The 26,515-nt window shown below is 40.7% G+C and overlaps 1 protein-coding gene, 1 non-coding gene and 1 pseudogene across 3 annotated transcripts in view; 1 reads left to right on the forward strand and 2 right to left on the reverse strand.

Moving 5' to 3' along the window:
• Nucleotides 1-7: 7 nt before the first annotated feature.
• LOC126033451 (splicing factor 1-like) lies at nt 8-19,068 on the forward strand (annotated as a pseudogene).
• LOC125995203 (small nucleolar RNA U3) lies at nt 8,874-9,087 on the reverse strand. The gene has a single exon (XR_007490769.1). It is a non-coding gene; the product is annotated as a small nucleolar RNA U3 (small nucleolar RNA).
• A 3,448-nt stretch (nt 19,069-22,516) lies between the features above and the next one.
• The window catches only part of XPNPEP1 (X-prolyl aminopeptidase 1), a 47,947-nt gene continuing 43,948 nt past the window's right edge, over nt 22,517-26,515 (reverse strand). For both annotated transcript variants that reach the window (XM_049790582.1, XM_049790581.1), the window contains 3 exons: nt 25,934-26,010; nt 24,216-24,314; nt 22,517-23,062 (listed from right to left, as the gene is read on the reverse strand). In XM_049790582.1, coding sequence (XP_049646539.1) covers nt 22,934-23,062; nt 24,216-24,314; nt 25,934-26,010 — 305 coding nt within the window. In that variant the 3' untranslated portion in view covers nt 22,517-22,933. The remainder of the gene's footprint in view (nt 23,063-24,215; nt 24,315-25,933; nt 26,011-26,515) is intronic.

A 26,515-nucleotide genomic window follows, 5' to 3' on the forward strand; every position in this document is an offset into this window, starting at 1 on the left:
TTGTGTGATGGATTCTACTGTTTTTGACTTTCTGAGTAAGAAGCGGAAGAGAAGCTATTTGAATCAGGGCACAATGGAATAGAAGTGATTCCAGGAATGCCCACCATTATTCGTCCTGGACTCACTTGAGATCAAGAGAGCTTATATAGATCCCCTTCCCCTGAGCACATTTACAATAGTGAGGGGAAATGGCTCAACATCCGAAAGTTTCATACCTACAAAAAAAACACAAGGAGGAGGTCACAACCTCATCACAGAAAATGGTTGTGCTCAACCTTGACCTCAAGCCACCTGTAGATTACCAACCACCAGCAACATGTGTGAGTGATAAAGTAATCATTCCACAAGATGAATATCCAAAAACCAACTTTGTGGGCTTGCTCATTGGGCCTAGAGGAAACACCTTGAAGAACATAAAGAATGCAACACCAAGATCACACTCGGCGAAAGGATCTGTGAAAGAAGGGAAAGTAGTGCGCAAAAATGGCCAGATGTTGCTGGGGTAAGAGTTTGTAATGGCCCACCGCCTCAATTAGAGACCACTACAATTCCAAGAATGCAATTAGCAAGGGCAGATTTATTAAAATGACCACTCAGGGCATTTGGTACCTCAACAGACAGAGGACGGGAGCCCTGAACAAAAAAGTAAGAGAGTTTTTATAAGGTAGGGGCTCAGAGGGATGTAGGGTTAGGCAATGTCCAATCATGAGTACAATTGTACTTTCTTCTAATATGGCACAGTGTTCTGGGGTAGCTGTGAAGCAACTTTACTATTACATTCTTCTGACTTTGCTGACATGGGTTGTTCATCCTTCCAGATGTTTATAGCCGGCTAATATTTTGTTGACACATCATACATCTTATGATAATGGGGGAAACCATCCTGTGTCAGGAAAATTCTGTTGGCACAAAATATATCTTATGATAAGTGGGACACCTTATGATAAGGGGGAAACCATCCTGTGTCAGGAACATTCTGTTGGCACACCATATATTTTATGATAGGGGGATTGGACAAATAGCAGAAGTTCAGAAACTGGGAATTCAGCACAAGTTTAACAAGTTATTGCTAAGAGGCATTTTTCATTAGTTGATATATTCTTTTGGGGGGGCCACACCCGTTTGATGCTCAGAGGTTACTCCTTGCTAAGCGCTCAGAAATTGCCCCTGGCTTGGGGGATAATATGGGATGCTGGGGGATCAAACCACGGTCCTTCCTTGGCTAGCGCTTGCAAGGCAGACACCTTACCTCTAGTGCCACCTCGCTGGCCTCTAGTTGATATATTCTAAGCAAGCTTTTCCTAACTTTATATATATATATATATATATATTCCAAATTCTACTCCCACAGGGGAAAGATGAGCCACTTCATGCTCTGGTTACTGCCAACACCATGGAGAATGTAAAGAAAGCACTAGAACAGATCAGAAACATTATAAATCAGGGGATTGAGACCCCAGAGGAGCAGAATGACCTATGGAAGATGCAGCTTCAGGAGTTAGCTCGCTTGAATGGGACCCTTTGGGAAGATGATAACAGGATATTAAGACCCTGGCAAAGCTCAGAGTCTTGCAGCATTACAATACTACAGTGTGCACCAAGTGTGGAGGGGCTGGCCACATTGCTTCTGATCGTAAATTCCAAAGGCCTGGAAACCCCCAACCAACTCAGATAAAGCACAGATGGATAAAGAATATTTGTCCCTTATGGCTGAACTGGGGGAAAGCACCTGTCCCAGTATTTGTGGACTCCACTTCTGGCCCTGCAACCACACCTCTAGCCATTGCACCTAATGAGAGACCAGCAAAATATTTAGTACTATTATTGACAAATATGAAAGAAGACATCAATAGCAACACAATAATAGTGGAAGACCTAGACACTGTCCTACTGTCCTATCACCACTTGATAGGTCAACCAGGCTAAAACCAACAAGAATACACTAGTTCTGAAAAGAGATATGGAAGAAAGTGGACTAGTATATATATATATATATATATATATATATATATATATAGGGAACTCCATCTCCAGAAAACTGGATACACATTCTTCTCCAATGTGCATGGGTTATCCTCCAGGATAGACCAAATGCTAGTCCATAAAACATATCTCCATAAAATCAAGTGAATAGATATCATAAAGACAAACTTCTCAGATCACAGTGCACTGAAATTAGAAGTGAACTACAAAGGAACACAAAAGAAAAACTTCAACACCTGGAAATTAAACAGTGGGTTAGGGGTGAAATCAAAGAGGAAATTAAAATATTCCTGGAAACAAATGCTAATGAAGACACAAATTATCAGAATTTATGGGACACAGCAAAAGCGGAATAAATAAAAAAAATTTTTAGCTTTGCAAGCACACAACCTGAAGAAAGAAGGGGCCTACATAAATCGCTTAATGATACACTTATAAAATTAGAAAATGATAAAAAAAAAAAAGAAACCAAAAATAAGTAGGCAGAAGAAAATAACAATGCTTAGAGCAGAAATCAGTGAAGTGGAAATAAAAAAAAAAATCCAAAAGATCAATGAAAGCAAAAGTTGGTTCTTTGAAAAAATAACCAAGATTGATAAACTACTAGCAAAACTCACAGAAATGAAGAGAGAGAAACTTTAACCAGCTTATTATGAACAGGTGAGATCATGACAGATACTTCAGAGATTCAAAGGGTAATCTGAGACTTTGAGAAACTCTATGCCACAAAATATGAGAACCTGAAAGAAATGGATAAATTCTTGGACTCTGATAATCATCCATGATTAAACCAAGATGATCTAGCATCTCTAAACAGATCCATCACTACCAAGGAAATTAAAATGGTAATCAAAAGTCTTCCCAAAAACAAAAGACTAGGCCCAGATGGATCCAATAACGAATTATTTAAAACCTTTAAAGAGGAACTACTACTTTTTCAGGCTTTTTCAAGAAAGTGAAGAAACAGGAACATTCCCAAATTTTATGAAGTTGACATCACCTTGATATAAAAACCATACAGAAATGCTGCAAAAAAAGAAAACTACAGAGCAATATCCCTGGTAAACACAGATGTAAATATTATTCTCAATGGAGATAAATTAAAAGCCTTTCCTCTAAAATTTGGTACAAGACAAGGTTGCCCAATCTCACCACTCCTATTCAACACAGTGCTAGAATTTCTTGTCATACCAATTAGACAAGAAAAAAATATCAAGGGCATCCAAATAAAAAAAGGAAGAAGTCAAGTTTTCACTGTTTGTAGATGACATGATACTCTATTTTGAAAATCCTAAAGACTCTACCAAAAAGCTTCTAGAAAGAATAGATTCATATAGTAAAGTGGCAGGCTACAATTAAACACTCAAAAATCAGTGGCCTTCTTGGACCAGACCAGAGGCAATTCACCATTGGGCTGGGACAGGCACGCTTGGAGGTGAACCACACCACCTGGCAGGGACTTTTGGATACAAAGGGTACTTCGGTGCTAAGTCATACTAGATACCATATTCAGTTTGCATTATAAAAATGTCTTGATAAAATACCCCAATATACCCTTTTTCTCTGGTTTATGTCCTCTATTAGGACCTGAAGTGCTGCGAACCCTTTATCCTAATGAGATAATAAGTCCCTAAGCATAACCTTAGTGAGTTCATTTTCCCACTGGAAATCAAGCAGGAGCACGAAGAGGCGAATATGAAATATGAATTATGAAATATGAAATAAATGAGACCACACAGAATTACATGGTGAAAACAAGAGGTGAGGCCAGAGAGAGAGGCCAGAGCTTTATTGGGCCTTAAATAGATGGATATTTGGGGCGTAGCCAGGGAGAAAGGATAAAGGGGATAAACCAATGAGATCAGAGCTAGAATTAGCATGTGAAGAGACAGGTAAGGAGAAACCAGATACCTTTATGGAAGTGAGGGGAGAAAGGGAGATCACAAAGGAGCTCTCAGCAGGAGAATTTTGGCGGGCTTCTGGCACTGTCCTTCTTTGTTAGAAAAACTGAGGCCTGATTTCTAAATAATGGTCAAAAATAGAGAGATAGTTACAGCTATGTTTTAGAATTATAGCCAAACAATCAACTGATTTGACTACTCTAAGCGGGCCTTTTTGGCAAATAATTCTTTTTCAGGAGTGCAACACTTCTGATGTGTGCCCTTCCTGAGTGGGATGTAACAGTGAAGCATATGACCATTCAGACCCCTGAAACAGTCAACTGTGAGCCACAGACTTATATTACAAGACCTATTCTTCAAACACGTTTGGGCAAATTAACATTTCCTTTCTCTCTCTTTCTCTCTCTCTTCTCCCTACTTATTTCCTTCTCCCCTTTCTTCTTCTTCCTCTTCCTGATCATCATCAATTCAATCTATGTCAAATAAAACCCATACTGATAGTTTCTCTTTAGGAAAAGAACTTCAATACATAAGATCCAGCAGACAGTACTAGATAGGGTAGCCTCACACATAGGTAGGCCTCATTAACACTCAAGACGTGAAACCTATGTGTATTCTAAATTGCTCCAGCCATTATCTAACCCTGAAATCTTTATTTAGTAAGACCCAACCCCATCACTGACAAAATGCATATAAACTGGGAAAACCTCCCAACTCCAATGCATTGACCCATTCTCATTTATTTGATTTATTAATTTTTTTTTATTTATTTTTACTATATTTACCTATTTTTCTGTTCTCCTCTCTCTTATCTTTTGCTCTCCCTTCCTCTCTCTCTCTTATGCTATACCTAAGCTAATTGTTTATCTTAATTCAGCCAGTCCTCAAGATCTCAGACCCATCCTATTAGGGTCAGACCTGTAACAACACTTTAAGAATAGATCACTAATGTATGTCTTTATATGGGCATGAGTACATAAAGAGAGGACTCCTCTATGAGAGCCAAACCTAAATTGTAAATAACTCATGCTTATACTGTATATAGTCCCTCCTATATACTATCCCTCCTTCCCCCCCTTCAGAATTCCTACTATCCCTTCACCCTCAATCCCAATCCGATATCCTACCTTATTAATGCTCTTTACCCTCAGTTCTTAACCCATTAGGTATCAAATTGACCTCCTTCCCCAATAAGCCATCACCCAGCTCCCAAGCAAAGGGGCACCACTGCAACATTCCCACCACCAATGACCCTCATCTCCCTCCTTCCCCACTCCCTGCCTGTATTCATTAACATTGTCATGATAGTGTAGTCATCTCTCTAACTATACTCACCAGTCTTTGTGGTGAGCTTCACACCAAGAGCTCGTCCTTTCAGCCTTCCCACCAATAGTGAATGAGAGTTCCTTTCTCTCCATATCCCCACCAGCACTCTTTTGCATGATATGGTATCTCATTGTTGTTTTGATTTGTATCACCCTGATGATTAGTGATGTGGAGTATTCTCTCATGTGCCTTTTGGACATTTGTATTTCTTACTTGAGAAATTGTCTGTTAATTTCTTATCCCCATTTTTTTGATGGGGTTAGATGTTTTTTCTTGTTAAGTTCTGCCAGTACCTTGTATATCTTCAATATAAGCCCCTTATCTGATGGGTATTAGGTGAATAGTTTCTCCCATTCTGTGGGTGGCTTTTGTATCCTTGACACTTTTCCTTTTTTTTTTATAGAAAATAATATAAATAAAATATCTCTTTTTCACTTGTATCTTTAACGAAGTATTTTATCACCATGTTTGGTAGTTATTTATTAAAACTCTGTCTTTCCTGCTAGACTATGAGAAACTAGGTTCGTGATATAAGTTGGTTGCCCTTTCCTAGAATTTTAAGCAGTATATGTGTTTAAGAGATATTTTCTTCAGGACTACTATTGATGCTGGTATGAATATTTTTCTTTTTTTTGTTTGTTTGTTTTAAGAATGTACACACTCCAATTAGAGAATGGAGGCTGAGTGAACTATTACTCTTACTTTTTATGATTTCAATCATGTTAGTGCTTACAGTTTTAATGTACAGTATTTGGACTTTCACCACCACCAAAGTACACGAGAATCTCCAACAATGTCCTTGTCACATCTAACCACCTCTTCTCTCTTCTCACTTCCTTCCCCAACTGCTTAGGAATCTCATTTTTGCAATAAATGTAAAATAATCACGAAGAAAATGGCAAGTGTCCAGTATAACCAATTCATCAGGTTTGGAAAGCTAAGTGATAAAAAGAAGAAGAATGGGAGATTTGGCTGAAGTCAAATTACATTGGGGCATAGATGTCAAAGCCTATACTCACTGCAGGCACTTGTGCTTCCAGCACACAAATAAATATTTGTGAAGCAAAATGACTTCTGAAAGAACAGGTCTAAGGCTGATTTATATTCCCAAATGTTTTATTTCATAAAGAAAGAAAATTCCTGTTGTCTCCTGATTTTTACCTTCCTTGTGAGGAAATAAGATATTCATGTTTCCATGACCATACCTTTCAGGTTTCCAAAAATATAATGAACAAATAAACTAGACGACAAACCAAGCACTAACGTTTAAGCTGCATTCTGTTATCTTTCTTTTAAAATTTACTTGGGAGCTGAAGAAAGTAGTAAGAAATAAGTCTAATCCTCCCTTGTCACTAAATCAATAAAGAAATTAGAGACATTATTCAAAACTATGGTTCTTAGAAGAAACCACCTTTTTTAAATTATTATTATTATTATTATTAGTCATTACTATTATTGTTATTTCATTTTTCAGTTACCACTGAGTCTGAAGGTTGAAATTACAGGTGTAGCAAGATATAGAAAAGATATTGCTTTTGCCTGAATTTCATGAATCTGATATCAATCTTTATTTCATAAGCTTCACTCTGGTTATTGCTGTAAACACAAGCTTTGCTGCATTAAATGAGGCACTGACAGGAATACAAATAAGAGAATTTCCCATATTAAATAGGGGTGGGTGAGAGACTACCCCCCTTCCATGCCTAGGAATGGAATACAAGAACATTCACAAAACATCCAGAATTTGGAGATAAATCTGGCTTCAACTAAATCAATACTCTAGTTTTTATTGTTGTTTGTTTACCAGTAAGAAAAGACAAAGACTTTGATTGAGTCTAAAGAAGGAAGTCTGGCTGTGGTGGGCTTGAAAGGCTTCAGATCTCAGAGTCAGAAAATCTGAAATTTACCTCTAATTAATCAGCTAAAGAGTCAGAAAACTGGGTTCCATTTAGATCTGTGAGATGCAATTTGCAGTACCAACAAATCCTTTCTTGGTTGAAAATTTAAGAATATAGTACATTTCTATAAAAAGAAGTAGTCAATAGTTGGAAAATATTTTTGTTTGTTTTTATTGGTTCACACCCGGCTGCTGAGCTATCGCTCCAGCCTCCATGAAAATAATTTTTAAAGGATTATTTCCTAAATGTTAATAAAAGAAATATTGGAGTAAATTGAGGGTTCTAGAACTGGCCCCAGGTGATAGGTGTTCTGCCTTCTAATTATGTGTTCTTTATCTTATCAAACATGATTTTATCTAAGACAATGAAATATCTTTATTTAAAAGATCATATTATAAACCCATATATAAAGGAAACATTCAAGTTAAATAGAAAAATGTGCTTTTAAGGAAAAATGTGCTTTTAAAAATAAATGTGCTGGGTCTGGAGAGTTGGCGCTAGAGGTAAGGTGTCTGCCTTGCAAGCACTAGCCAAGGAAGGACCACAGTTAGATCCCCTGGCATCCCATATGGTCCTCCCAAGCCAGGGGCAATTTCTGAGAGCTTAGCCAGGAGTAACCCCTGAGCATCAAACGGGTGTGACAAAATAAATAAATAAATAAATAAATAAATAAATAAATAAATAAATAAATGTGCTTTTGTGTTCTCAGGGGAAGATTTGGACTTAAACATACCATAAAGACGCATTGGGCTTCTCCATAAGGTCAGAATTGAGAACTCCTGTGTAGATACACAAAAGTACTAAAAATAAATCTATATGATTAGGGGGTATAAAAGGAGTTTCTAAGTGAAGTATAAATTTTGTTATGTTACTTATAATTTTTATAATGTTATCTAGGCTTCAAGGTGCATCATAATTCATCCTTATATCTAAACATCTATAATACATCCATGTTATGTATTAGAGAATCTCTATTACAATGTTAGAACAAGTATTTTTTGGGGGGAATTGGATTTTGGGGCCACTCCTGGTGGCACTCAGCTCTGTACTCGAAACCACTCCTGGTAGGCTTGGGGCACCATATAGGTTGCCAGGAATTTTTAACCCAAATTGGCCATGTGCAAGGTAAATGCTCTATCCACTGTGCTATAACTTCAGCCCCAGAACAAATCTTGATGTTAAAAAACTTCTGGGCATTATCTCCATAGAAGACAGTCATGTACCAGATAATCCAGTCATAACAAAGAATTCTTTCCAGTTATCTGCATCACAAAATCCTACTATCGCTATTGCTCATACTCTATTGTACTAAGAAGCATGCTGTGATTTATTCAGCTAGAAGTGATCCTCTTTTCATAACTAGTTTTCTCTTTCTTCTATATTCCTTACTTCTCTGCTATATTATAATTATTCTTCAACTTGCTTTATCTGTCTTCATAAGTAGCACTTCCCATTAAGGATGGAGAAAATGAATGATCAAAGCTCAGATTTGGGGTTTCAAATTAATCCAATATTTATTGCTATGGTACCAGGATCACTAATTGTTATCTTTGAAAAATTGGAAGGAGGATCCCAAGCAATACTCAGGGGAGGCCCTTCTGGCAATTCTCAGTCAATCTGACCCATTGTTCAATGCAGGGGTCCAAGTGAAGCTGGGGCTGCAACACATGCATCTTCACTGTTCTACTATCTCTCTGGATCTTCTAAAACTTTATATTTAGATATTCAAAACATGGTAAGTACAACTGCATACTTATTTTTTTTTTTCACTCAGACTGCATCCTCTCCCTCTACCACTTCCAGAGGAAAGAGAGACCTATCATCAATGGCCAAAGGCAGCCACAGAAGCGACACCTCAAGCCAGCTTCACGCTCAGGAGAGAATGCTCTGGCTCCTCCTCATGGCTTCAGGTGCTCTACAGGATCAGAGAAACTTCTCTAGTCACATACTATTGAAATGATCCCTGAAAGTATAGTCTTTGTGTGTGTGTGTGTGTGGTTTTTTTTGGGGTCACACCCGGCAGTGCTCAGGGGTTACTCCTGGCTTCATGCTCAGAAATTGCTCCTGGCAGGCACGGGGGACCATATGGGACGCCGGGATTCGAACCGATGACCTTCTGCATGAAAGGCAAATGCCTTACCTCCATGCCATCTCTCCGGCCCCGAAAGTATAGTCTTAAAATGCATGCTTATTAAATGTTTTTATTTGTTTGATTTTGAGTTCACTTGAACATTAATTCTTAATTGAAATTTTTAAAGCAGTTTTATACAATAGCACAACAAATTGGTGTAGTTGAGAACTTATAGGATCATTGTTAGTCATTTTCTTCAAGGTAAAAAAATGGAGCACTGAAGGCCGTCTCAAGATCTCTTTCCTAATGTTCAATTCTGATATCATCAGGATAACTTTAGCTTTGAAGATAAAAATGGTGGGTGTGTGGGGGTGTGTGTATGTGTGACATTTTTAAAGAGCCCAAATGAAAACATGCTGAACTGAAAGAAAATATTTATTTTGTTATGTTAAACCTTCCTTCAACTGGCTGCTAAAACCCAAGCCTAATCAGGGCACATATTTAAAACCATGAAATATTTATAATGTAATGCCCAAGGCAGATGATGTATAGTATACTCATTCTACAGTTCAATAAATTCTGGATACAAAGACTCAAATTGATGCCCCCAAGTCGAGGCAAATAAACTTCCCTCAAAAATATTTTTTCATCTCCAGGATCTGATTTTCATTCTGAAAGATGGTTTTATCAAGATAGTCTTAGATGACATAAATAAATTTAGGCTATAGCTCTTTCCTACAGCTATCAAAGTGAATTCTGACATCAAAGTGAATTCTGTTGGTGACTGAATCATCTCTAAGCAGGTGATATTCTTCCTACTGTTCCTAATATATTAGAGATACTCCACAGAAAACTACAACTAAGTTCTAAGTTGTGAAGTGAAATGAAAGGTATCAATGGAATTTTTTAGAATACTCCCCACTGTTGTCACAGAGGGAGTGCTGTCAGCATGAGTGCATTTGTAATTCTGGGGAAATCAAAAGACCTGGAGTAGAACTAAGTAGGGCATGCCCAATCTCTCCACCAAAGATAAAAAATGTTTTTACTAAATTCCGTGTGGTACTTATTTATGTCTTTAAATCATGCTGCATCTCAATTAGGCCTTATACCCTGAACATTGGCATAATGATTTGGCTTAGGCCTCAGAAGAATGGGCATCGCCCACACACACTTGAACAATGGATACCATCTATGGAAACAACCACAATTGTCTATAACATTACCAGGATCCAAGCCTGTACCAAGGAAGACCTACCACTGCTTTGGCATTGACTTACTCAAGAGTGCTCTTAACACCCAGACGACTCAGCAACAGCCTGCTTGCAGAGCAGATCGCTCCGCATTTAATGGTATGCTGAAAATAGAGGATGCACCACATCAGCCTGACATCAATGAAAGAAATGCACAGAATCCAGAATCTTTAAATATAAGAATCTGATACCAACAATAGCTAAAGTGTGAAAAAGTTTCACCGGGACCACAGAGAATGACTCGGGTTGGACAGACTGGTATGCCTGGAACCCAGAGTCAGTCTTATGCCAATAAACTTCTGGGGTGAGACCTTTTTGTAATCAGGTCAAGGATTTTTTTTTTTCATTTTCCCCATTTTTCTGGACCTATGCAAACAACAGCGATTGCCACTATCACACCTTTACTATATTTTTTACTCTTATCCTTTAAGGGAAAAAAAATACAATTTACTGAACTTAAAAACAAATAACTGTAGTAGAATGCCTGTCTCGAGTACATGCAGGGTATGGGAAGGGGGCGGGGGGAATGTTACACTGGTGAAGGGTGGTGTTCTGTTTGTGACTGTAACCCAACTATGATCATGTTACTTAAATGAAAAATATATTTAAAAAATCATGCTGCATCTACAACTTTCCTTTCTCTAAATGTTCCACAACCACTATGTTTTGTATCTATTTATTTTCTTGCTCACTTGGTACAATAGTCACTGGACTTTTAGTGAGTGTTCTACAAATATTTGTTGTATGCTAGAAAATTATGTAAGAAGTATAGTGTTGGGTACCAGAGATGGAATTATTAAAACATCTCATACATTGGTATTCTCAGTCTAACTGGGAAAGACAGACTATCTGTCAAACCAGCACCAAACAAATATTGGTTCACAGATGCACTTTATACCAAGAAAGAGCAGTTTTCTTGGTAGGGGTGGCTTTACGGTGGGAGCTCTGAGCTTGTAAAGAAGGTAAAAGGCAGGGCCCGGAGAGATAGCACAACGGCGTTTGCCTTGCAAGCAGCCAATCCAGGACCAAAGGTGGTTGGTTCGAATCCCGGTGTCCCATATGGTCCCCCGTGCCTGCTAGGAGCTATTTCTGAGCAGACAGCCAGGAGTAACCCATGAGTACCGCCGGGTGTGGCCCAAAAACCAAAAAAAAAAAAAAAGAAGGTAAAAGGCTGTTTCCCTGAGAAATGAAATTTAACTGAGATCTGGGAGGTAACAGACAAAAACAGAGTAGTCATATATTTGTCCCATGTCACCTCACTTGTAAAGAGACACCAAACTTGTGACTCAAATCAAAGGCTTTTTCATCTCCAGGATGTTGTTTGAACCAAGGGACTAATTTGCTTTCCCTTTGGGGTGTTTTTGAGAGTTTTATCCTTTTCTGTATCCTTGGGCTTCTCAGCCTTCTGGAATGGTCTGATAAGGATATACTTTTTTATTAAAAAGTTTAGAAAAAGATGTTAACAATCTGTACACTTGATTTTCTTTGTATGTATTACAGAATTAATACTGAGACTGCACATTCTATGTACAGAATCCAAAATTCTGATTTCAGACATTCTAATTAAAAATCTGAACTTTTATGCTTAATTCTGTCAGCCTTATGAAGTGGATAGGTCTGTCTCCTAAAAATAGAGTCTCAGAGTCAAAATCTACTATTTTCTAGGGGTACCTTCCTACTGCTCCCTTGTCCTTCCCTGATAGTCTATCTGGTATGGTCCAGTAGCTTGGGGTGGGGTCTATGAAAATAGGCTTGAGAAGACCTACCATGTGGCTTACACCATGTGGTTGTTACAAAATGGCTTCTCTCCTGCTCAGGACCAGAGAAGAAGCCTTCCATGTGACCTTTACAAAATAGCATCCCTCCTTGCTCAGAGTTCAGGTCCCAACAGGAGCATAGAGAGGCAGTGGTCAGGGATTGAGGATATCAGGGAAGTAGATAGGAGAAGGGTGATCACAGGAGCTTGGAGGCAGAGAAAACACTTGCTGGCACCATTATGATAGGTACATGTCATTTATTTGCCAAAAGCCAAAGACTGTACCCACCAGGGGGTGAATTAGGATGGAAAACTATACCCATAAAAAAGGCAATACATGGAGCTTCTGCTTTTACCTCAGTTTTGCTGGGTTTGATTTGTTTTAAGTCTTTTCTTTAAATTTTTTTTTATTTAAACAACTTTATTACATACATGATTGTGTTTGGGTTTCAGTCATGTAAAGAACACCATCCATCACCAGTGCAACATTCCCATCACCAATGTCCCAAATCTCCCTCCTCCCCACCCAACCCTCGCCTGTACCCTAGACAGGCTTTCTATTTCCCTCGTACATTCTCTTTATTAGGATAGTTCAAAACGTAGTTATTTCTCTAACTAAACTCATCCCTGTTTGTGGTGAGCTTCATGAGGTGAGTTGTAACTTCCAGCTCTTTTCTCTTTTGTGTCTGAAAATTATTATTGCAAGAATGTCTTTCATTTCTCTTAAAACCCATAGATGAGTGAGACCATTCTGTGTCTTTCTCTCTCTCTGACTTATTTCACTCAGCATAATCGATTCCATGTACATCCATGTATAGGAAAATTTTATGACTTCATCTCTTCTGACAGCTGCATAATATTCCATTGTGTATATGTACCACAGTTTCTTTAGCCATTCATCTGTTGAAGGGTATCTTGGCTGTTTCCAGAGTCTTGCTATGGTAAATAGTGCTGCAATGAATATAGGTGCAAGGAAGAGGTTTTTGTATTGTATTTTTGTGTTCCTAGGGTATATTCCTAGGAATGGTATAGCTGGGTCGTATGTATGGGAGCTCGATTTCCAGTTTGTGGAGGAATCACCATATTGGTTTCCATAAAGGTTGAACTAGACGGCATTCCCACCAGCAGTGGATAAGAGTTTCTTTCTCTCCACATCCCCGTCAACACTGCTTGTTCTCATTCATTGTGATGTGTGCCAATCTCTGGGGTGTGAGGTGATACCTCATAGTTGTTTTGATTTGCATCTCCCTGATGATTAGTGATGTGGAGCATTTTTTCATGTGTCCTTTGGCCATTTGTATTTCTTCTTTGTCAAAGTGTCTGTCCATTTCTTCTCCCCATTTTTTGATGGGATTAGATGTTTTTTTCTTGTCATTTTTGAGAGTAGACCATTGGAACTGTTTGCAGTCGGTGTACTCAAGCCCCACCAGCCAAATAGTTCCTTGGTGACTTATTTAAAATGAGGAAGAGAGAGGGGTAGGCCTCTTCCCCTGGGAGAAAGCCTGGGCAAGTCATGACTGACGCAATTCTGTGACTAGTCACTGCCCTGACCCTCACTTCCCTGTAGCCCCAAAAGGAAGCTGCACCTAAAGTCTACTTGTTCTTCCTGGCATGGCAGATGATCCCCGCCACCCATTTCTTAGGGAGCCATGGAATCAGGCTGGAGAGAAGAATTTCATTTTGCAGGAAAGTCAGTCCTAATCTTACTCAGGGGTCAGCCTTTCCCTGCCAGTGGGCTGGAGTGATAGCACAGAAGTAGTGTTTGGGTTACACGAGGTTGGCCCGAGACTTACCTGGATCAGAACTCCGGATCCCATATGGTCCCCTGAGCCTGCCAGGAGCGATTTCTGAGTGCAGAGCCAGGAAAAACCCTTGAGCACCTCCGCTCTCAAGAGAAAGTTACAAAAAGGAACACGCTCTGGACTCGGGTCTCAAACTAGCGGCCAGCTGGCCGTTTGCGCCCTTGGTACATTTTATGGCCCTGCCCTAGAGGAATCTTTTTTTGTTTTGTTTTGTTTTAGTTGTTTGGGTCACACCCCCCAATGTTCAAGGCTTACTATTGACTTTGCACTCAAGGATCACCCCGACTTTGCCTCCTGCGGCCCCCAGGTAAATTGAGTTTGAGACCCCTGCCTGAGTCTGGAGAGAACCGAGGCTTCTCCAGTATGGAGGGAAAAGCCCATAGATATTTCAAGCAGGGTTGTGAGGGCCATTTCCCCAGAACATGCATCTCCAGAGCAGTTGCTCGCCTGGCACGCAGCAGAGTTAAGTTACAGGCAGTTTTCCCAACCCCTCTGAACCAAGTCCTTTGCAGGTTGCCCATGGGGAGAACCTGGAACAGCTAATGGTTTTCTTTGATATTCTACACTTGGCCTTTATTCCAGCATAACCAGCAACCCTGTGCTATTAACTTGGAATTCTGTATCTCAAAGATTTTCCCTGCTCCTAAATGGCAAGGCTTCCTCGCCTTCAGGCTAGTTTAGGTTTCAGACACAATTTTCCAACGTACTTTATCAGCCTGTCCTATTTTCCTTCCAGCCTACAATAGATCTTTCTAGCAAGGAAGAAGTTGATTAGACTCAGCAGAGCCCACCCCTGTGCCCCCAGCAGCTGGGGATGTAGCAAGAGAGCAGAAAAGGTTTTTTGAGGCCTCTTATCAGTCCCACTTTGGGGACGCTTCTCTCCAGGTCCAGTCAGCTGGTTTTCAGCCCATTGTTATTCAATCAGCGCTACCTTCCCGGAGTCAGGGCTGGTAATCTAAACTCCAAGCTCCAGAGGCTCCTCCCCAGGACTTTGCTGAATGTGCTTCCCAGAGAGTCACAGTGCCATCTGCCGGCAGCACGCTCCGCATGGCCCGCCCAGACCCAGACGGCTATGCTATAAAGTCCCCAAACTAGATTCCTGGAGAAAAAGGTTCTGGCAGGTATGAAAGCCGCCAGCACTCCTTTGAGCTTTTCTGGGCATCTCCCTAGTCTCAACATCCTTTTCCTCAAAACCTTTCTATTATTCATAAATAGATGTTCCACCTCCTCCCTACCTGGGCATCTCAGTATGTCCTTAAAGCCAAAGGGGAGAGCAGAGGTCTCCGTGGGAAACATCAGGCACCTTCCACTCACCCCAGGAGTTTCACCACAGCCTCAAATCCCACGGTTTGTGATGTTTCACGTTTTAACAATTCAGAAATGAGGGTGAAAAAACCTTTGACTTTGCAGAGAAGCACCAACTTGTCTCGATTGAATTAGGTAAGTTGGATTGGCATGTGTATTGCTTTCTCCATAAAAGTGCATCTCTGGGCCCGGAGAGATAGCACAGCGGCGTTTGCCTTGCAAGCAGCCGATCCAGGACCAAAGGTGGTTGGTTCGAATCCCGGTGTCCCATATGGTCCCCCGTGCCTGCCAGGAGCTATTTCTGAGCAGACAGCCAGGAGTAACCCCTGAGCACCGCTGGGTGTGACCCAAAAACTAAAAAAAAAAAAAAAAAAAAGAGTGCATCTCTAAGGCAAACAATGAGTGGGGCAGAGATATGACTCAAGGGCTGGAGCACGTGTTTTGCATGCGGTCGCCCCAGGTTCACTGCATGATCTCCCGACTAGAGTAACCCTCAGGTTGAGTCACTGCTGGATATGGTTCAAATCTTGCCCTCCCCTACAAAAAAAAAAATTGGTGTTTCCAACTGTGCTAAAGTTATGAATGCAAAAATCCAGCTTACATATTTGGGGACACATTCTAGAGGACTTTTCTCATTCAGTTCTCTCACCCAAATGGGAGATGACACCACTAACCTCACTTAACAGACTCAGAGAGGCATGTTTTTGCCAAAGAACTCACAGTTAATACACTTTGTCCGCTGCTCTGGAAACATGTTCCAAACTAATGCATCAACCTGCCATTCACATGTTATTTTCTTTTTCTTTTTTTTTCCCCACCCCACACCCCTCACATGCTATTTTCTAAAGAAAAAAATCACTAAGATTTTTCTCCATAAGAAAAAATTTCCGGGCCCAGAGAGATAGCACAGCGGCATTTGCCTTGCAAGCAGCCGATCCAGGACCAAAGGTGGTTGGTTCGAATCCCGGTGTCCCATATGGTCCCCCGTGCCTGCCAGGAGCTATTTCTGAGCAGACAGCAGGAGTAACCCCTGAGCACCGCCGAATGTGACCCAAAAACCAAAAAAAATTTAAAAAGAAAAAAAAGAAAAAATTTCCAGGGCCAAGAACATGTTAGTAGGGTTAAGATGTTTGTGTTTAGCCACAGAGACTGCACATATCAAAAAAAAAAAAAAAAAAAAACAAAAACAAAAAAAAAAAACAAAAACAAAAAAACAAGAATAATCAGTGCTGGGAGGGATGTGGAAAGAAAGGAACTCTTATTCACTGCTGGTAGGAATGCTGTCTAGTTCAGCCTTTATGGAAAACAATATGAAGATTCCTCAAAAAACTTGAAATTGAGCTCCCGTATGATCCAGCTATACCACTCCTAAGGATATACCTTAGGAACACAAAAATGTAATTCAAAAATCCTTTCCTCACACCTATATTCACTGCAGTGCTATTTCCAATATCCAGACTCTGGAAACAACCAAGATGCCCTTCCACAAACGAATGACTAAAGAAACTATGGTACATATATACAATGGAATATTATGCAGCCACCAGGAGAGATGAAGTCATGGAATTTTCCTATACATGGATAGACATGGAAACTATTATGCTGAGTGAAGTCAGAGGGAGAAAGACACAGAATAGTCTCATTCATTTGTAGGTTTTAAGAAAAATTAAATTAAATTAAAATTATTGTAATAATTCCCAGAGACGATGGAGATGAGGGCCAGAAGGACCGGCTCACAATATGAAGCTCACCACAAAGAGTAGTGTGTTCAGGGAAATAAGTACACTAACAATTATTATGATAATCTTAATGAGTGAAAAAAGTAGAATGCCTGTCTTGAATACAGGCAAGGGTGGGGAAGGAGGGAAGGGGAGCATTGGTGGTGGGAATGTTGCACTGGTGAAGGGGGGGTTCTGTTTATGACTGAAACCCAACTACAATCATGCTTGTAATCATGGTGCTTAAATAAAGATCTTATTAAAAGAGAAAAAAAATAAGATGCTTGTGTTCCCCCCTAGTTCAAATCCCAGCAGGAATGATCTCCGAGAGGAGCCAGGAGGAAGCCCTGACCTGAACACCACTGGTTATGTCTCCCACACATCAAAAAAAAAAAAAAAAAGATAAAGAAAAGAAAAAAGTTCTCTTTAAATAAATAAATATGTTACAAAACCAATAAGTGAACTATAGTTAATATTGACTCAGTAATAGAAATGAATTAATCTATGAAACCACAAAAAGGAATGAATGAAAGTCAATGACAATGAATCAAGAGACCCAAACTACAACAAGCTGTACACAAAAGGTACCTTTACATTAGCAGTCCAGGTGGCTAAGGGTGGAGGTATGGGATGTATGCTGGGAACGGTGGCAGAGGGAGGTCAACACTGTAGTTGACCCTAATTCATTATCACTATGTACGACTTGTAATTCACATTGGTCTCAATAAAAATTACATATATAAAAAAGGAATGAATGAATACTATTTAAATCTTTAACTTGCTAAGTTAAAGATTAAAAATTAAACATGCATTATGGTTCCACTTATATGACTCTAGAAAAGGATTTATAATGCAAAGGTTGGTGACTGTCAAGAGTCTGAGAGACAGCCCAATAGGAGCCATACAGAGCTTTTGGGGAATCAGGTCAACAAAACTATGCAAGGGATTCTGTCATTGTGGAAACATGGCATTCTGCATTGACCCAAACCCATTGTAAGCTTCAACAGAGTGAACCTTAATGGGTACGAACTTACAAAGTCATCAAGGTCAAAGGAATCCCAGGATGCAACACAGAATGGGATGAGTCCATCTCACTGTATTGCAATGTAGCAACAACCTTATAAAAGAGAACAGGAGGATGCTGACAGGTAACTTTGGAAATGAGTTTAGACCAAAAGACCCTCCCGAAAAAACTAAACTTAAACCTTGCACTCAAATTGATAGTCATTTCCATCTGTGGTGCCAGTTAACATTTCTAACACTGCTGTGCATGCACCCTGGATTAAATAAGTAGAGGGGAGGGGCCGAAGCCATGGCACTAGAGGTAAGGCATCTACCTTGCAAGCGCTAGCCTAGGACGGATTGCAGTTGGATCCCCAGGTGTCCCATATGGTCCCTCCAAGCCAGGAGCAATTTCTGAGCGCATAGCCAAGAGTAATCCCTGAGTATCAGATGGGTGTGTTCCCCCCCAAAAAATGGAGGGGAGATGCTAGGATGCCCCCCAATGAAGTGGGGCCTGATACACAAGTAAGGGAAGTGAGAAGGATTGAAGTTGGATATGGATGAGTTGGATATGAGTATAGTATTTTAGAACCAAACAGATAATTACAGACAGAAACACACCCACAGGTCTTAGCCTCTAATAAATGAATTAAAGACTAGTTAGTCACCCACTGCTCCTTCCCTTTCCAACCTGTCACCCTCTTCCATTCCCCAACAGTCAACAGTGCTCAAGCAAATTGAAAAGTGCCACAAAAGTACTCAGACTCAGCTGGTGTGAAGGCCCAGCTGCTGAGAAACAAGGACACAATGTCCCATTGAACACTCGAATATAACCTCTTTTCGTTTCTCAATTGCCCTCTCAGACCTGATGAAAAAGAAGACTGTCAGGGCTGGCAGCTCCTTGTTAGTCAGGGCCCTCAGGCCAACCAAGGGCTGAAAGGATGGTGGCATATAGAAGTTAGCTGCTGCGATTCCACAGCAAAGGGCCCACATCTGGACCCTGTCTCAGAACTGATCTTAAACTCACATCTTGAAAGTGAGCTGACAAAGAAATGAGATCAACACCCTTGGAGTTATTCCATAAATTTAACATAATGAGTGATTTTTATGTCCAGCCTTTTGACTTAAAGTAAAAAAGAGCGGGTTTTTGGACCCACATCTCCCCCACTTCACTGAGCTCTTCACATTAATTTTATTTTGCCCCTCAGTCTTTTCGGGACCGTCTTGTCTTGTTTATATCCCTTGGACTTATTGCCAAGACATGCAGATCCAGACACTGGCACCAAGAAACATTTGCTTCTTGGGCCCAAGCCAATTAAACCAAACTTGCTCTGAGACTGCCTTGGGGAGTGACAGGCTCAGGGGCCTGATGAGCAACCAGTGGAGTGGCCGTCACAGCTGACTTACGATTTGTTTAAAACTCCAAATCAGCTGCATGTCTCTGCTCCCATTTCCTGAGAGGAGGAAACCTTCAGCTATCACAGAGACAGTGCTATGAATTCTTTCAGAAAGATGATGCATGAGAAATGTGATTATGTTTCATCATTTGAGGAGAAACCTCTAAACCCAATGTCTTGAAATAGAAAGATGAACAGTGTAAATCAAAGTCATCCAAGAACTGATCTTTGCTGGATCGCAAAATTCTTGTGAAGCGCCACTTCTCTATTTTCCTGGCCTTGTTACAGATTTAACCTGAGAACTGGCCATGGATTGTGCTTCCTCCCACACAGCAAGTTGAAGTCAATGATCCTTGAGGGGAAAGGAGTGCTGGTGCTGTCACTTTCAATCTATCTTGTTGGTAAAACTGTGCTGCCTGAATGTAAATGGTAAATATATAACAGCTCATTTCATGTTCTGCTTCCCATGCTAAAGAAAGCATTGGGTATCGCCAACTCTGCTTTGGCAGATGGTCAAAGTATTATATTTATTCACCTTTCAAATATATCCAAATCAGAGATATGACTTATTTAATGGGACTAGGTTTTTCTTTTTTTTTTTTTTTTTTTAGCTCTTGCATGTCCATTTATTTATTCATTTCATTAAAAAAAATCAGTGGGATGGACAATAGTGAGAAAAAATTAGCTAACTATTTAAAATTTTTGTATATAATTTCACATTATTTGAAATAAATTATAATTTAAATGCAATATAGATATATCAATTCTTTTTTTTTTTTAAGATTATTTTTTTTCTCTTTATTTGGATATCTTGATTACATAAATGATTGTGATAAGGTTTCAGTCCTATAAAGATCACCCCTCTTCACCAGTGCAACATTCCCGCCACCAAAGTCCCAAATCTCCCTCCATCCCACCCCACCCCCACCTGTACTCCAGACAGGCTTTCCAGTTCCCTCATTCATTCACTTGATTATGGTAGTTCTCAGTGTAGTTATTTCTATAACTGTGCTCATCACTCTTGTGGTGAGCTTCATGGAGTGAGCTGGTGTTCCAGCTCTCCTCTAATTGTCTCTGAGGATTGTTACAAAAATGACTTTTAGTTTTCTTAAGACCCATAGATGAGTGAGACTATTCTGCGTCTCTCTCTCTCCCTCTGACTTATTTCACTGAGCATGATAGATTCCATGTACATCCATGTATAGGAAAATTTCATGACTTCATCTCTCCTGACGGCTGCATAATATTCCATTGTGTATATGTACCACAATTTCTTTAGCCATTCGTCTGTTGAAGGGCATCTTGGTTGTTTCCAGAGCCTGGCTATTGTGAATAGTGCTGCAATAAATATAGGTGTGAGGAAGGGGTTTTTGTATTGTATTCTTGTGCTCCTAGGGTATATCCCTAGGAGTGGAATAGCTGGGTCGAATGGGAGCTCAATTTCCAGTTTTTGAAGAAACCTCCATATCGCTTTCCATAGAGGCTGTACTAGACGGCATTCCCACCAGCAGTGGATAAGAGTTCCTTTCTCTCCACATCCCCGCCAGCACTGATTGTTCTCATTCTTTGTGATGTGCGCCAATCTCTGTGGTGTGAGGTGGTATCTCATCGTTGTTTTGATTTGCATCTCTCTGATGATTAGTGACGAGGAGCATTTTTTCATGTGTCTTTTGGCCATTTGTATTTCTTTTTTATGGGACTAGGTTTTTCTTGATTTTGTTTGTTTCGGGGCCACACAGCCAGCAGAGCTTAGAGCTTACTCCTGGTTTTGTGTTCAGCGATTACACGTGGTGGTGCACCAAAGCACCAAGGATCAAACCAGTCAGCTGCATGCAAGTCAAGCACCTAAATCCCTGTATTATTGCTCCAACCCCCTAATGAAAATGATTTTTAAAGAATGTAATAGCCCAGTTGTTAAAAGTTTCATCTAGGGCTACCAGTATGAAAAGAAAATATATTACACCAAGTGAAAAAAGCAAAATGTTCTCCAAGGACCACTGAGGTGGCCCTGGTTGCTCCCAGAGGTAGAGTTCAACAGCTCCACATCCTCAGGTTGGTCCTAGCATTGAATTGTCCAGATTGATTTATCTAGTATTGCTGAGATTGGCCCTCAGGTCCCCCTGGGTAATGCTTAGGTGAGCCTCTCCCCTAAAAAAGCAAATGGTATATATAAATATATATACAATATATATAGATCCAATGTATGTGCATATAATTTATGTGCAAATATATGTATATATATATATTCTTTTGTAAATATATACCCACAAATATGTGGTATATATGTAATATTTTTACACATAACTCAAAACATAGAATAGTAGTTACTTAATATTAATATCTAAAAATTCAGAAAAGGGGCTGGAGAGATAGCTTGGAGGTAAGGCGTTTGCCTTGCGTGCAGAAGGTCGGTGGTTCGAATCCCAGCATCCCATATGGTCCCCCGAGCCTGCCAGGAGCGATTTCTGAGCATAGAGCCAGGAGTAACCCCTGAGCACTGCTGGGTGTGACCCAAAAACAAAACAAAAAAAAAAGACAAAAAAAATTTTTTTCAGAGGGAAAAATACACAGAAAAAGAACAATATATAACAATCATATTTAAATCTCCAAACTATGTCTTAGATTGGGTTTCTAGAATCTAACAGGGATTTGCATATAGATAATTTAATGAAGGTGGTCTTGGTAATACTAGTGGATGAAAAGGAAAGTAAGACCAAAAAAAAGAAATACAGCAATGGTGTATTTTTAAAATTACAAATATATGTGTATCTATTTTCTAGAAAATAGGAAAAGAGGCTTATAATAAAGCTTGTGAGTATGTAAAGAGTTAGGTAGGGTCTCTTCTTAAAGGGCACATCCAGGACCAGAATGACAGTGCAGAGGGTAGGGCACTTAGACATGCGTGTAGCCAAAACCCAGATGTGATCCCCAGCATCTTTTCTGGCACCCCCTTGAGCCTATCAGGACTAATTCTTAAGTTCAGAGCCAGGAGAAACCGAGTATTGCCAGTGTGGCTCACAAAGAACACATTGCTACCAGAGGCCACTGGCCTGGATGTTAATCGACCTACACACAGTATAGGAACACAAAGAAACAGAGAAACAAAGAAAGTTTTGACATTTTATTTGCTGATCATTAATAAGTCTCATGAGCAGTGAGGTGATCATGAAGAATGTACTAGCACCTGGAACATGGCCGGCCCAGAGAACTCCTTGTCTTGCCTCATGGGCCAGAGAACTCTCTGTAGCGGCTCAAGTGTCTCCCTGACTGAGTGTCCAGCCCTGTGGGGACCCGACTTTCTGGTGCAGTGATTTTATTCATGGCTCGCACCCAACAATTTTTTTTTTAAAAATCATCAAAGATCAAGTATTTGCAAGAAAATAGGAAAAAAGATAAGATTCTCAGTTCTTTTCAAAGTAAAGAGGGAGGGGAAGAAGGAAAGAGGAGGACAGTCCTGGGTCGCCCAGTCTTCCTTTCTCCAGAGCGTTGGACTAGATAACCCAGGGGTGGAGGTGGCAGACATGTTAGTGCTGTTTGGAGATGGGCTGTGTCTCTCTGATGAGCCACTCCAGGGCTTCAATGCGACCCTGCTTCTGCAGCTCTGTCCCGATCACATCCCGGCAGGTCAGGTGATAGTTGTTGAGCCAGTCGCACTGTAAGGGGAAGAAGCACAGTGTAGAGAGAAGCAGTCTGTAAGATGACTTCGAAAAACCCAGAAAAAAAACATGGTCCAGGGGCAGAGTGGCTTGTAACCAGGTGTTCCTGAACAGTGCCCCTAAAATTTGTACTCAAAGCTCTTACTGAAAACATGGGGTAGAGACAGATGAGAACCAGAGAGGAGGGATGTGAAGCTATAAAAGGACAAAATTTCCTCCTTAGAATGGAGATGAAGGCCAGACTGGATCAAGTCTACCTAGAGGAAAACAATCCATTTTCTTCACAAAGAAGTGGGCCTAACCCAGCTATTGCAAGGCTGGGGAAACAGGAACATCAGAGATGTGATGTTTATCACAAACAACATCAAGGAAGGTGGTACTTTTGCAAAAGCACAAATTCTAGGGGCAACAGTCTGGGCCAAGACTAAACTAAAGTGTCCATATGATGCAGGAAAGCAAACAGACAAGTAGTATTGACCAAGTTAGTTTTGGTTCAGCCAGGGCTCCAGTCCCCCCTGATAACACTCTACTAGCTCCTATGAGAGCTGAGAACAAAAGTATCAAACGCCAAGCTAAAGGATGAGTTGCTAGCAAGTCCTGGCAGGGCTACAAGGCCGTCTGTTGTCTAAAAGTGCTCAGTAGACAAGGGGACAGGAGCAGGCAGCAAAAGCCACAGCAAAACTCCATGGATAGTACAGGATTGGAGAGATGGAAGGGAGGAGGAAGGGACACAGCAGCTGGTCCTGCAGCTGACTCTACTCAAAGGCCAAGCAAAGCCCTCTGCTGCCATCAGGTGGCAACATAAGTAAATGAAGAGCCAAGCCCAACACTTTATCATCTCAAACGTTGTTCCTCATTTCCTTAATTTTATGTGCAATAAAAGAAGCCTATCCGGTAAATACAACAGATAGAAGGCCGCACCCTCGCCATGTGGCTTCTCTGTGGGAATAACACACAACCCATGTTTGCTCCACATGCTTCAGTGCAATTCCATCTCGTACCCCAACCCCCAAGCACGGACACTCCACCCACAAAGCCCTGCTTCCCACTTTAACTTAAAATAATGAAGTAGAGAATGTGGAATAGCTCTTCACCACCATCACCCTGCTTCCCCAAACACACAAGACTTCTGCCTTTCCCACACCATTACCTCTTTGTCTGTAAGAGCATCCACGTCTATCATTTTGGTCTGTATCGGAACCAAAGTGAGAGGTTCAAAGGTCAGGCTTCCCCGGTTACTGAAGTTATACTGTAGAAGAATGAAGAATACAAACACGTTTATGCCTCTTTATCAGGGTAGATCTCCTTAAGAGTGCAGAACCAGGGGTAACTGGGCGCCAAAAAGTGGGAGTTGTTCACCATGTGAAAGTTGTTCACCAGTAAGCACATCTGGCAGTATCCAATGAGAGCTGCTCACCTGTGTGCCACAGCCTGAATCGGGACAAGCCCAGCAGAGGGTGTAGCTACGCCAACTGCAGGCTCACTGGCCATGGTCTCCAGAGGCAGGAGTAAGTGGTCAGGGTTTAGGAATCAGGGCATCTCTGGTTTTGATTTTCTATTAAGACTACTAAGGCAGAAGTCCCACAAGTCCTCAAATCTTGTTTCACAACAATCAATCATGTGTCCTGACTTGACCTAAGCAGCCTAATTTATCAGGCAACAGCAAGTTTGCTGTTCTGTGTGAAAAGAACCCAAAAGAAAGTGGGGTCTCCTATCCTGGCACAGCCTCTGAGAATAAAGAGAGAAGCTTTAGTCAAGAACATTGACTTGGGGTCAGTGAGATGACTTAAGGGGGCAGGAGAGCCTGTTCAGCCTGCATAATGCACATTCTTTGAATCCCTGGGACAACAGGCCATTCCAATACCACCAGGGTACAGCCTAGGTGATCCCCAGAACCAGCAAGGCAGCCCAAAACAACCAAAAAAGGAACATGACTTCACTGAGGAAGAAGAGAGCAGAAGAAAAGCCTAGCACCCACCACCTAACACCAACCGGAAACACTGAGACTCAGCACTCCTAAAGGTAAGAAAAGTTCACTGCTGACCTATGGGACATGGCCCAGAGGATAAAAGGTTTCCTCAGGTGCAGTAGATAAAGTTGCCTGAGGTATTTGGTGAACAGTTTCCAGGGATTCTGACTTCAGGTTTGGGAAAGGCCTTTAAAAAGGCTTCTCCCAGCAAGGGGACTTCCAGTAAGGTCTTCTCTAGCTACTTCAGAGCCTGGAATCCAAGCAGGTTGACAACAGCTCCATGTAGTCCAGTTCTGGGTCCCAGTTCATTTTACTTTTGCAGAAGAGAACAATTCCGCAGGAAGTCTCAGAACAAATTTCATTTTGACCCCAGAAGGAACAAAATTTTTGATTCCAAGGCAAAAGTCTTCATCTTTCTCCCATTAAGAAATAAATTTTAGGGGGCCGGGCGGTGGCGCTAAAGGTAAGGTGCCTGCCTTGCCTGCGCTAGCCTTGGACGGACAGTTCGATCCCCCCGTGTCCCATATGGTCCCCCAAGCCAGGAGCAACTTCTGAGCACATAGCCAGGAGTAACCCCTGAGCATTACTGGGTGTGGCCCAAAAATCAAAAAAATAAATAAATAAATAAATAAATAAATAAATAAATAAATAAATAAATTTTAAAAATAAAGAATAAGAGGCCAGGAAGACAGTACAGTGGGTAGAGTACTTGGGTGCTTGCCTTAAACATGGCCAAATGAGTTCAATCCCCAGCCACCTATATAATCCCAAGCCCCACCAGGAGTGATCTCTGAGTGCAGAGACAGAAGTAAAGCCTGAGAATCTCCAGGTGTGGCCAAAAAAAAAACCAAATAAATAAATAAATAAATAAATAAAGACATAAATACAAAATTATTCACCTTGGTCTTTACAGGAACTACCAGGACAACATTCTCAATACGAATTCCAAAAGCCCCATCTTCATAGTATCCCGGTTCTGAAACAAATTAAATCCCAACAGGAAAAGCAACACATGGTGAGGACAGACGTGTACAAAGGAGTTTTCACTCCCATAATACAGTTCTTCTTTGAAGGAGGAGGCTACCCAGGTGGAGGATGACTCAGTCGGGGGTCCAAGAGCCCAGAAGTGCTGCCTGCCTCCAGATGCCCACTTTTCACACAGTGCATAGCAGAAACGGGTCTGAAAACTTCAGGGTAACTAGTAGGGGAACAGGATCATGGCTCGTGTTCAGAAACCGAATGAGCTAAGCAGTAAAGAATATTCAAGAATATTTAGCAACAAAATTGGAAAAGGTAATTATCAAATAAGAAAACAGGATATAGACCACAGATTCAGTACAATCTTGGATAAAAAAAATTCTATGTAATACCTATATAAAAGATTAAAAGCTAGTAGATCAAGTATCAAGTCAGGCTTCTCCAGGTAGCTGGACAACAAAGGATTTTCATATTCTTTTTTGTTTGTTTGATTTTTTGGGGGG

The sequence above is a fragment of the Suncus etruscus genome, chromosome 17 (genome assembly GCF_024139225.1).
Source record: "Suncus etruscus isolate mSunEtr1 chromosome 17, mSunEtr1.pri.cur, whole genome shotgun sequence".
In the NCBI taxonomy this organism is placed as follows: Eukaryota; Metazoa; Chordata; class Mammalia; order Eulipotyphla; family Soricidae; genus Suncus; species Suncus etruscus.